Source organism: Rhincodon typus, chromosome 2, assembly GCF_021869965.1.
Source record: "Rhincodon typus isolate 14 chromosome 2, sRhiTyp1.1, whole genome shotgun sequence".
NCBI lineage: Eukaryota > Metazoa > Chordata > Chondrichthyes > Orectolobiformes > Rhincodontidae > Rhincodon > Rhincodon typus.
Genome location: NC_063333.1, coordinates 42,443,932 through 42,457,644, shown reverse-complemented (window position 1 = coordinate 42,457,644; position 13,713 = coordinate 42,443,932). Strand labels below are relative to the sequence as shown.

The window sequence follows — 13,713 nt, the reverse complement described above, 5'->3', positions numbered from 1 at the left end:
AAAAGAACACCAAGAAAACATTCTGGCAGAGACAGAGAAAACTCCAGCCTTTTGCTGTGGCTGAGAGACACGTATAATAGCTTCCACAACGAACTTCAAAACCCCAACAACTGAAAGCTAAATTAAAACCCTGGGCCTGTGGGAGCCTGACACCGCCTTCATGCTGCTTCTACTGATCTAACTTAAACCAAGAACCTCACAAGCTGTTTACTTTCTTGGCTTGGATGAGACAACTCAGTACCTCTGGATTAAAACAGCTCTTCAGAAAAAAACAGGACAAAATACATCTCTTAAAGCTAGAGTATCGTCACAGGATTTTGAATCAAGATCAGAGAATTGTGCTCCAAATGCCAGCAGTTGCTTTCCTGACACTCAGCTGGACTCATAATTATGTCTAAATCTCACTGTACAATGTCCCCACCAATACCAAAAGGATCAAGACATCCTTTAGCGTTTGGTTAGAAATCTAAGTAGAGTGTGACTCAGTAAGATTTTTTTTGTTGCAGAGTCCAAACAATATCATAAATATCTGTATTAAGCACATTCCCACCACTAACTTGAACAGGATAGAGAAATGGATAAATTGATGCAGGGTAAGTATTGTGCATCAAATTGTTACAGTATAGCGAGTGAGTTACCAGCTTGTATGGCGCCCCATATCATTTGTATTCTGATTTGCAGCAAGCACAGAAAGAAGTTAAACAGTAGCACCGCAGGCAAGATGAATGCAGGATCAATGACGTCAGATTTTGATCCTTTAAGATACAAAAATCAGTAAGTGACTATCAGAAGCATCTCCAAAAGCTTCTTTGAAGTTTAAACTGACAATAGCCAAGGATCTGTTTAAGTTTCCTTCAATTTAACCTTTTCAACTTCTCATGGTTCCTGAATGGAGAGTAGTTGTACATCAACCCCCACCCTCCAATTGCTTTTGATTTAATGAATTAAATCAAATGCTGCTGTTAAATTGCGGTAGAATTTATGTTAACCTTATTGTGTTGTTTTTTTTTTGTCCAAAACTAGCGATTTGCAACTGGGCACTTGGCGCATTCACATGATCTTCCAATGGACTCTAACTTGAATATCCATTCAGAAGGAAGCAAATCTATTTCCACAATGCAACTGGTAAGATATCCCTTGGACTGATGCTCAGCTAATGTTGTGCAGTAGGTTAATGGACCACAACTAGAAGACTTCATAGCCTAGATTTTACAAGTATCCACTACTTCCAAGGAACATCATACAACCGAATCATGGACTGAAGGAAATAAAACCATGTGATAAATACGAACATGTACACATTTATCACTGTGTCTTTGCCCTTATACGTCACAATTCCTAATTATAAAACTCAGAACCACGTAGCCTTTCTCAGAAGTTTCAACCAATTTGTATTGACCAGACTACTTACTTGTTTCTTTGTATCCTGCAGCATCTTTTCATTGAATGTTTGTTTATTTTGATTTATTTCCCTCCAAAAATGCTTATCTTCTCATTCAGCTAACCAGTTATCTTCTCCTGGAATATTTCACATCCTGCTAACTCTTTGTTAGTTTCTTTCACTTTCGATCAAAAAGGCTGCATAACATCAGGGTTTCCACGTGGACAGTGGTTTTGATCAATGGTTTACTGGTTTAACTATGGTTTAACTGCATTACTCCCCTACACTTTTGATTTATTGGCTGATGAGCTTAAGCCTTTGCAATAAGATCCATTGTAAATGGTACTTTGTAAACTAACGTGTTAGCCTCTAAGGAATCTTCCAAGTTGTAGCCTACAAATGTTTAAGGAACGAGAAGTGAGAACAGATTTCATTCATGGGCTGTCAAGGGAACTGATGTTGCTCTTGTATGTGAGTCTCTACACATAATACTCTACACTTGAAATACTGTGCAGTGATGAACAATGACTGTCATATTTGACTTGTGCACTAGATCACTGCAACCTCATCTGAATCTATGATACATTCTTCAAGATTGTGAAATCATTTTGAGCATTAATCCTTGCAAAGCCAGTTGTTCTAAAAGTGTAATTCTTCTCCACAGTATAGAAACTTTGGATAAATCCAAAATGATTCTTGTAGCTTTGCAAGTATTCAGCAATGTATCTTACCTGTTAAAATACTCTGAAAAAATGGCATGTGAACTTGCTATTTTCATGCATCTCTGTTTGCTAATTTAAAGCCATTTACAGGATCAGTGCTTTTCTCTGTAGGAGTCAATTTGATTTAATCAAATTATTATATTGTGTAATGTTTGTAATTAGGTTTCAGCCCACTACATCAATATCATTTATCTTTGTAATGACTGTTATTTATTCCTTTTTTTTAATAAATGGCTTCCTAATATAGAATTTAGCTCCAATAAGAATTAGATATTGTATGAAGTTTGAAATATTTTCACATTAACTGAAAATATTATTCATCATCTTATTCAAGCAAATATCAGAGCATTTTGAGTTTACAGCAATGAGTTAATGTTTATTTGGCAAAGAAGATAGTAATGACCAGGATATCTTCTGTTACCTTTTGTAAACTTATGTCCTTTTTGAAAATAGGGAAATCCAGAAGATTCAGAAAATATTGAAATTCCTACAAACAATGCAATAAACTCTGTTGCCGAAAATGCCAGGAGTAAGTACTACTTTGTGAATAATAGCAGAAAATACAAATATGTCCAGTGTCTCACCTTGCTGATCATTTCACTGAATATCAAACCAATAAAGGTGGACCTGCTGTTATTCGATTCTCAAGACACTATCCAATAATGGAAGTATTTTTCACAATTGTATAACCCAAATGCTGTACACAATATGCACATTGGATTATCTTAATGTAGGTTCTAAAATTTACCTGATACATTTAATTATATGACATCCTGAGTTTGTTGACCTATCAAGACCAACTTCAGGTTGACAAATGGACAAATTGCTCTATTATTGACAACCAATCAAAAGTAATTTGCAGAATCGCTTTATAGCAAGTACTTAATTAGCTTATTAGCAGTGATCCATAATTAATCATTTTGATGGTATGAAACTTGAATATAGTCGGAAAAGAAACATATTGCCGAAGCTTTATGTCTTTCTGTCATCTGGTCAGTTCAGAAGAAATACCAATATAAAAGGAAAATATTTAAACTTTAAGAAAGAGAGTGCTGAATAGTTGATAAGTCAACTTTTGTTACAGCCCTCACTGATTTTTCACTATTTTTATTTCATTCTTTTTATCAATTTTGATTTGGAACAATAAACTGGGAACTATCAGCTAAAGATGACTATTGGACTATGGATAACAGCTTGTGTCAAAATTAAAACAGACAAGCAAGCTTTTGCTTATTCATGAGGCCAGGCCTAGAAGTGAATTGCGGATTGGTTCATGATCAAAAGGTTCTGTAGATGCTTCATCACTGGGGATGAGCATTATATTTAAACTGATTGCGGAAGTCGTCTATTATTGAGATCAGTATATGGGAACTGGTTCCTGTAAATCTGGAAAAGATGTACGAAAGAACATAGGACATAAAATTAGGCCTTTCAGATCTTCCAGCCTCCACTGCCATTTAATAGGATTATGGCTGATCTGATTGAGACCTTTACCCCACTTTCTTGTTTGTCTCCCTTGTCCAACTCAGCCTCAAATAAATTCAATAATCCAGACTTCACAGCTTTCTGAGGAAACATGTTCGACAAGTGATCAACACTCTGGAACAAAAGAAACTATTTTCATCTCTTCTTAAAAGTTATGCTCACACACACATTCTCTCTCTCTCTCACACACACACACACACACATATACACACACACACACATGCATGCACACACACTCACACGCACGCACGCACACACACACACGCACGCACGCTCACACATACAAACACACACGCATGCACACACACATGCACACACACACATACACACACACGCATGCACACACACACACGCATGCACACACAAACAATCATCTCTCATTCTTCTAAATACCCAAAGGTACAAGATCATCCTGTCCAACATTTCCTCATATGAAAACTCTCTGAACTCCTGGATGACTTGAGTGATCCTTTTCCAAACTGCTTTGAATGCATTTATATCATTTTCTCAAATAAGTCAAAAACTGTACGTAGTAGTCCCAATGTGGTCTTACCAAGTCCTGGTGTAGCTGCAGTCACCTATTTCTCCATTCCAATTCTCTTCCAATAAACATTGACATGCCATGCATGTGACACTCTTCATTGCTCTATTTGAAAGATCTTTCATGGACCATGAAGGTTGTGACCAATGGTGCTGTTTGCCCAAGGAAATCAACACTCCTCAAACAAATATTTCATCCAAAGAATTTCATTAGAAAAAGAAAATGAACTTAGTACAGCCATGCAGTTCATTTTTTAAAGTAATTGCAATTAAACCAGATTCTTTCTTAACATTTAATCAATCTTCATATACTTTGCTCCATATGTTTTGAGCAACTTCAATTAACAATCTTCTCAAATATACAGAAGTTTCAGGTTGTGTTAGTGTGTTAATAGTGAGCATCATCAAAATCATACTGTGTAACATTAATGATAAATGCTTTAATTAATTGTTCATTGCAAATTCCTTGATCAATAAGTAATCAAAGGCATTAAAGCCTAATAATGATATTCTAAAGAATTTGGGATAAAGAAATGTAAACAGTACTTGATTAATTAAGTTTTCATCTAACATTGTATTGAGACTTGTTTATTACTTCAAGAGAATTGAAATCTACATGTAGAGCTGATTTCAATTATTACAGAAAAATACATTTCAGAATTAATCAAAAAGCAGAATGCTACAAATGTTGGAAATCTGAGATAAGAACAGACAATGCTGGCTGTACTTAACAAGGCAAGCAACATGTGTGGAGAGAGAAACAGTGTTAACGCTTCAGATTAATGAATTTTCATCACAACTGGGAGAAGTTAGAAGTGAAATAGGTTTCGGTCAAGGGTGAATGGGACAAGAACAAAATGAAATCTGTGACAGAATGGAAGATATGAGAAACTGAATCACCCAGACCTGGATTCTCATTCCTAGTTGGGAGTGTAGAATCGGAATACTACCAATCTCCACAAATCTGACCCGGGAAAAGAGCCTGGAAGTTGAGATTTTCATTCTGGGTGGCAGGGTTCCCTGTGACTTGAGCCGGGTGACCCAGGAATGAGAGCAGAAGATGCCAGCGTGAAATAGAGATGAACAAAATGCCTGTCTCTGTGCACCAGAACTATATGAGAGTTTCAAAAGAGAAGAATAAAATATAAAACAGCTCTCACCTCCCATGTACATCCTGTGTCCCATCTATGCCAGGTCATGCCACTTCATGCCCCCATATACCACATGACCTCTCAAACCCCTGTGGTAACTTGCCCCAACACACATCCCATTAGCCTTCATACCAACTTCATGTCCACCATCATTTCCCTACATTTATGATTCCAAATCACCCAGCAGACATTTGGACCCATCCAGAGATGAAATAATGTAAAGTTCTAAGTATGTTTTGTAGACTTGCGTGCGGTATATTGAAAAAAAAACACTTATTCATAAAAACCCATTTACTATATTTACATTCTTTCAACTACAAGGCAAAGTCATTATAGTCCTACCAGATCATAGGGCTGATCCCTCATTAGAGAGAGATAACTGGTGTGGTTTAACCTGAGGGTCACCATGCCTCAGGTGAGGAGAGAGGTTGAGAAGTTTAATCCTTCATGGTAACCTCAGCTCCCCCTTCAACTACGTAATACCTTTAAAAACAAACACTTCATTCAGGTACACAATTCCTTATACTAGCAAGCACTGGAATTCATAGTACCACACCTATGTGAAGTGAAAGATCAGGCACCCTGCTGTGATAATTTATGGTTGTGAAATCGGTCATGCAGCACCAATCCAGAAATGAAAACCCAAGGCTTATGTCAACAGGCAAACTAAAACAAGTAGAGATTAGTTTTTAGCATACTAGATTGTTTCCAAAGATATAGTGGGCAGGTCTTTAAAATGCTTTGACAGCTTCATAGGTGCTTTTGAAGAGTTCTGTTGACATCTTTGGCAGGTGCCTTTGACAGATCCTTTTGACAGTTTTAGAGCATAGAGCAAGCATGGGAGCAAGCCCTTTGGCCTACTATATACTGACCATTATGCCATTCTAAACTAACCTCATTGTCTGCAAATGGTCTATATCTCTCTAGTTCATGCCTATTCATGACTCTGTCTAAATGCCTCTCAAACGTTGCTATTATATCTGATTCTACCATTTCCCATGGCAGCACATTCTACACACCTACCACCCTCTGTACAAAAAACCTTGCCTTACACATCTCCTTTAAACTTTCCCCCCTCTCACTTTAAACCTATCACCCCTAGTATTTGACATTCCCACCCTGGGAAAAAGACTTTGACTATCCACCCCATATATTGCCTTTCATAATTCTATTAACTTCTATCAGGTCACCCCTCAATCTTCAATGCTCTGGTGAAAGCAATCCAAGTTTGTCTTCTTATAGCGAATACACTCCAACCAAGGCAACATCCTGGTAAACCTCCTTTGCACCCTCTCCAAAGCCTCCACACCCTTCCTTTCACGTAGTGACCAGGACTACACAAATAGTCCAAATGTGGCCTGACTAAAGTTTTATATAGCAACACAACTTGCCAACTTTCATATTCAATGCTTCTCCTAATGAAGGCAAGCATTAGGTTTCTTTACACCTTATCCACTTATGTTGCCCCTTTCAGGGAGCTATGGACTTGGACTCTAAGATCTCTCTTTTCAGCAATGCTCATAAGGGTCCTTCCATTTACTGTATACTTTCCTCTTGCATTTAACCTGCCAAAATGCATTACATCACATTTATTTGGATTAAACTCCATCTGCTATTTCTCCACCCAACTTTCCGACTGATCTATATCTTGCTGTCTCCTTTGATAACATTCCTCACAATCCACAACTCCACCCATTTTCATGATGTCTGCAAACTTACTAATCAGACCACCTATATTTTCATTTAAATCATTACCGTGGACCCCATGTGACTTAATCTTTCAGACTAGCCTGCCATAAGGGACCTTGTCAAATGCTTCAGTAAAGTCCATGTAGACAACATCTGCTTCTTTACCTTCATCAATCATCTTTGTCACTTCCTCAAAATCAATCATCTGTTTTTACAGGTCCTTTGACAGCTGCTGTTGATGGGTTTATGACAGTTTGATAGGTCTGTTGTCAGTTCCAATGAGGTTGACTGTTAATGAGTTTATGCACTTCTTTTCACAGTTGTGCCTGATCTTTCCCAAAAGGTACCTGATCTCTGCCAAAGGGCACCTGACCTTTCCCCAGATGTGCTCCAGATCCATATTCAAAGAGAAACTTAACTGTTTAAAATGGTATCCCAGCTATCCAATGTGAAGCAGAGGCCTACTTCCTTCAAGTTAGTTGTCTGTATTCACTCATTAGGCACAATATAGCTTTCCAGACTCAACAATTCCAGACTATAAATTCTGCTTCATATTTTGTTTCCTTCACTTTGAGTGTTTCAATTTTCCTCTTGGTTTGGTTTAAGTCAGTCACACATCTGTTCTTATACATCTTTTGTTTCTGTTTCTTTGACTGCCCACCACCTTCCCTTTGTCCTGTACAACTTACTCATCTGTCATTAAATCTTCATTGTTTCCCACCCTATTGTGTACCTTCCTCAGTTATCTCTTGCTCAAAATCTGTTACATCTTTGACATTTCCCAGTTCTGATGAGATGTCATCAACCTGAAACCATTGTTTCCTCCTCCACAAATGCTGCCAGACCTGCTAAGTATTTCCAGTGATTTCTGTTCGAACATCTGAATTAGTGACAGATGTGTTCCAATTTATTTCTCTAACATTAAGGAAAATTTATTCTTTGCAGAGGAACCATTTAACCTGCTGGCTGTCATGATAGTGATGGGTGACAGCATGCACAACTTTGCTGATGGCCTTGCCATCGGTGCAGCTTTCTCATCATCAGTCGAAAGTGGTATTACCACCACCATTGCTATTTTGTTTCACGAAATTCCCCATGAAATGGGTGAGTTATTGGTTAACTGTTCTATCTTGAAATCAAGCCTCAAAAATATATTCTCACAGAGTGTGCTGATTAACTTTGTTGCAAATGTCATGATGGAAATGAAAATTGAGACACTTTCATCGAAACCTCTCTGAAGTGATAAAAAGTGAACAGCCGGAAATTCCACACTCTTTTTGCCAGGTTGCTGCCTTAAAAAGAGCATGCCAACAATCTGGAATGGCACCTGCTCTCACTGCTCTTCTTGTTCCACAATGACTGAACTGTAGTTTGAAATGTGCAGCTGGAAGTACATTGCATAGTTTATAATGTGAGATGGTGTTACAGTTCCTAGTTTCCATAACTTTAATGTCTTTTCCAATAGATGGCACTCAGATACAAGTGAGTACCTACTATTGACTCATTCAACTTTCTTATGGATATCCATTGTTGATCTGATACAAAGAGCTCTTAATGAATTCCAGTCTTTTTTAGAACTTGCTGTGTTGCATTCACCATTGGCAATTCAGTTCTCCTTGAACTTTTCAAGGTAACTCACCATATAAGCAGTTGGTTTGTGTGTTCTGTGAATATCAACTCCTTATAACATTTAAAAGAAAACCCGAAAACCATTCAATAATTAAAGATAAGCCTTTACCCAAATGTTAGTGAGATTTTCATTGGAATCTTAAAGGTCTACTTTCACTGCCCAGCATGATCAGGGAAGACTTTGCAATATGCTGTTGGGTATAACACAAATTTGGAGCTTACAGTGCTTTGTAAAATTTGCCATCCACAAAGGCCTGTACATAGAGATTCCCAGGGAGCTGATCCTACCCTTTTGGAGGCTGAACAGAATGGAGTAGATCGTCAACAGAACCATCTGTAATCATACCTGTAAGGGTCATTTTATTAATGTAACATTCTCATCTAGTCAACGCAGGATCTAATCCGTCTTATGACCCCTCAAAGGATGAAATCACTTAATTTGATTAATGCAGACTTTCAACCTGAACACTGTTCCCCTTCATGATCCTGATATCCTTTGCGTCCAAAAATCTAGCGATCTCAGCCTAGTCCTACACTCTCCAAGCAAGGCAAAAACCTTTTGTCATCTACCCTGTCATAAATGTTATAAATTTCAGAGAGATCACCATTTATACTTCCCAACAGCAAACAATATAAGCCCATCTACTTAATCACTCATTATGGACAGATGTCTCATTCTAGGAATCTAGGGAACCTTTACTAGAACTTGTCCAAGGAAAGTGAATACGTTATTAGGCAAGGGGACCAGAACTGTGTCCTTTATGAGAGAAACATCCTCACCAAAGTCCTAAATCATTTAATTATGACTTCCTTATTTTTATACTTCCTTCCAATCATGGCCAATATTTGCTTTCCTAATTGCTTGCTGTACTTGCTTTTTGTGATTTGTACACAAAAATAACCAAATCTTTCCGAAAAAGATTAACCCATCTGTTATCTTTAAAAAATATATTGGATTGCTATTCTTCCTGTCAAACTTCCTCATATTCTATGCCATCTACCACCTTCGTATCCAATTGCAGAGCCAATCTGTTGCATCCTGGCTTATATTCCATGCCAGACAGGCCTATGCCTTTAAGGCCATTACATAACATTGCAACATGTGACTTTCCAATGTAAAAGTTCTTACCTCACCTGCACTCACTCTGTGTGAAATGGAGCGAGTAATCAGTCAATTCAGTGTGTGTAATTTAAAGTAACATCATTAAACATGGAACTGATACTCTCTTTGAATGACAGTCGAAGCCAAAGTTACCAGAAAGATTAGTGCCTGGGCCTCAGTCGTTTACGACTTTATATCGATGACCTATCATGTTAGACATGTCACCATGAAACTCTAACAGAATAAACAAAGATGGTATAGATTATAAAACTGTTGACACCCTCTTTTCAATTGAACAATGAGTTTTAGTGCCTTTCAATCCAAAGGGACTGATCTAGAATTTAGGGAATTTTGAAAAATCAAAACCAGTGTATCTATATTACTTCAGAGATAGTAGGAACTGCAGATGCTGGAGAATCTGAGATAACAAGGTGTAGAGCTGGATGAACACAGCAGGCCAAGCAGCATCGAAACGTTGCTTTCCCGCTCCTCTGATGCTGCTTGGCCTGCTGTGTTCACCCAGCTCTACACCTTGTTATCTATATTACTACTCAGTGGGGCGGGAGGCTCCACAAATATCCCCATCTTCAATGAAGGAAAAACCTAACACATCAGTGCAAAACATATGGCTGAAGCATTTGCAGCAATCTTCAGCCAGAAGTGCCAAGTAGATGATTCATCTCGGCCCCCTACAGTGGTCACCAGCATCACAGTTATCAGTCTTCAGCCAATTCGATTCACTCCACGTGGTATCAAGAAACAGTTGGAGACACTGGATACTGCAAAGGTATGGGTGCTGACAACATTCCGGCAATAGTACTGAAGACCAGTGCTGCAGAGCTTGCTACATCCTTAGCCAAGCTATTCCAGTATAGCTACAGCACTGGCATCTACCTGAAAATGTGGAAAATTGCCCAGATATTTCCTGTACAGACAAAGCAGGCAAAATCCAACCCGGCCAATTACCGCCCCATCAATCTACTCTCCATCATCAATAAAGTGATGGAAGATGCCATCAACAGCACTATCACAATGCACTTGCTCAGTAATAACCTGCTCAGTGACACCCAGTTTGGGTTCCACCAGGGCCACTCAACATGGACAAAAAAACTGAATTCCAGAGATGAGGTGAGAGTGACAGCCCTTGACATCAAGGCTGCATTAGACTGAGTGTGGCATCAAAGAGCATTAACAAAACTGGAATCAATGGGTACTGACGGCAAACTTTCTGCTGTTGGTGTTATACCTGATACATAGGAAGATGGTTGTGATTGTTGAAGGTCAGTCATCTCAGTTCCAGGACATCTCTGTGGAAGTTCCTGAGTGTAGTGTCTTAGGCCCAACCATCCTCAGCTGCTTAATCAATGACTTTTCCTCCATCAGTAGGTCAGAAGTGGGGATGTTCGCTAATGATTGCACAATGTTCAGCACTGTTGACAACTCCTCAGATACTGAAACAGTCCATTTTAAAAGCAACAAGACCTGGACAATATCCAGACTTGGACTGAGAAGTGACAAGTTACATTCATGCCACACAAATGCCAGACGATGACCACCTCCAATGAGAGACAATCTAACCATGTCCCTTGACATTCAATGGTGCTGCCATCACTGAACCCCCAATATCAATATCCATTGCCACTGACCAGTAACTGAACTTGACTCGCCACAAACACAGTGGCTGCAAGAGCAGGTTAGAGGCTAGGAATATTGCAACGAGTAATTCACCTCCTGATGCCCCAAAACCTGTCCACTATCTACAAGGCACAAGTCAGGAGTGCGATGGAATACTCCCCACTTGTCTGGTTAGTACAGATCCAATAGCACTTAAGAAATTTGACACCATCCAGGACAAAGCAGTCTGGCTGGAATGGCACCATATCCACAAACATTCACTCCCTCTGCCACCGATGCTCAGTAGCAAAAGTGTACACCATCTTCAGGATGCACTGCAGAAATTCACCAAAGACTCTGAGGCTGTACCTTTCAAACCCACAACCACTATCATCTAGAAGGATAAAGGCAGTAGGTACATTGGAACACCATCATTTGCATGTTCCACTCCATTCACCATCCTGACTTGGAAATATATTGAGATAACAAGGTGTAGAGCTGGATGAACACAGCAGGCCAAGCAGCATCAGAGGAGCAGGAAAGCTGACGTTTCGGGTCGAGACCCTTCTTCAGAAATGGGGGAGGGGAAGGGGATTCTGAAATAAATAGGGAGAGAGGGGGAGGCGGATAGAAGATGGATAGAGGAGAAGATAGGTGGAGAGGAGACAGACAGGTCAAAGAGGCAGGGATGGAGCCAGTAAAGGTGAATGTAGGTGGGGAGTTAGGGAGGAGATAGGTCGGTCCAGGGAGGATGGACAGGTCAAAGAGGCGGGATCAGGTTAGTGGGTAGGAGATGGGTGTGGGGCCTTGAAGTGGGAGGAGGGGATAGGAGGGAGGAAGGATTGGTTAGGGAGGCGGGGACGAGCTGGGCTGGTTTTGGGATGTGATCGGGAGAGGGGAGATTTTGAAGCTTGAGAAGTCCACATTGATACCCTTGGGCTGCAGGGTTCCCAAGTGAAATATGAGATGCTGTTCCTGCAGCTTTCGGGTGGCATCATTGTGGCAATGCAGGAGGCCCAGGATGGACATGTCGTCCAAGGAGTGGGAGGGGGATTTGAAATGGTTCGCGACTGAGAGGTGTAGTTGTTTGTTGCGAACTGAGCGTAGGTGTTCCTCCCCCTATTGACCCCTTCTCCCGCCTCCAACACAACCCCTCCTCCTGGAAAACTCCTCTACATCGGGGAAACCAAGCGAAGACTTGGGGACCGCTTTGCAGAACACTTATGCTCAGTTCGCAACAAACAACTACACCTCCCAGTCGCGAACCATTTCAAATCCCCCTCCTACTCTTTGGACGACATGTCCATCCTGGGCCTCCTGCAGTGCCACAATGATGCCACCCGAAAGCTGCAGGAACAGCATCTCATATTTCACTTGGGAACCCTGCAGCCCAAGGGTATCAATGTGGACTTCACAAGCTTCAAAATCTCCCCTCCCCCGACCGCATCCCAAAACCAGCCCAGCTCGTCCCCGCCTCCCTAACCTATCCTTCCTCCCACCTAAAGCCCCACCCCCATCTCCTACCCACTAACATCATCCCACCTCCTTGACCTGTCCGTCCTCCCTGGACCGACCTGTCCCCTCCCTAACTCCCCACCTACACTCACCTTTACTGGCTCCATCCCCGCCTCTTCGACCTGTCTGTCTCCTCTCCACCTATCTTCTCCTCTATTCATCTTCTATCCGCCTCCCCCTCTCTCCCTGTTTATTTCAGAATCCCCTTCCCCTCCCCCATTTCTGAAGAAGGGTCTCGACCCGAAACGTCAGCTTTCCTGCTCCTCTGATGCTGCTTGGCCTGCTGTGTTCATCCACCTCTACACCGTGTTATCTCAGATTCTCCAGCATCGGCAGTTCCTACTATCTCTTGGAAATATATTGCCTGACCTTCTCTGTTGCTATGTCAAATTCCTGGAATTCCCTCCCTGAGGACATAGAATCCCTACAGCATGGAAACAAACCCTTTGGTTCAACAAGTCCACACCAACCCTCATTGCAGAACCCTCACCCCGACCCATCCCCCTATAATCTGCCTAATTTACACATCCCTGGGCACTGTGGACAATTTAGCATGGCCAATCCACCTAACCTACACATCTTTAGACTGTGGGAGGAAACTGGAGCACCTGGAGGAAACCCACGCAGACACAGGGAAGAATCTGCAAACTCCTCCCAGATAGTCACCTGAGGGTGGAATCAAACCCAGGCCTCTGACACTGCGAGGTAGCAGGGCTAACCACTGAGCCACCGTGCCACCCTCATTGTGGGACAACCTACAGCACACAGACTGCAACAGTTTAAGAAGGCAACTCACCATCAAATTCTCAAGGGCAACCCAGGGGTAGTATTAAATGCTGGCCAGCCAGCAACACCCACGTCCCATGAGAGAATATTTTTTAAAAA

General features: G+C 40.8%; 1 protein-coding gene across 1 annotated transcript in view; it reads left to right on the top strand.

The window, feature by feature from the left end:
* Positions 1-13,713, top strand: part of LOC109916415 (zinc transporter ZIP12) — a 70,105-nt gene that overhangs the window by 32,851 nt on the left and 23,541 nt on the right. The window contains exons 8-10 of the mRNA XM_048606966.1: positions 1,024-1,125; positions 2,557-2,632; positions 7,914-8,072. Coding sequence (XP_048462923.1) covers positions 1,024-1,125; positions 2,557-2,632; positions 7,914-8,072 — 337 coding nt within the window. The remainder of the gene's footprint in view (positions 1-1,023; positions 1,126-2,556; positions 2,633-7,913; positions 8,073-13,713) is intronic.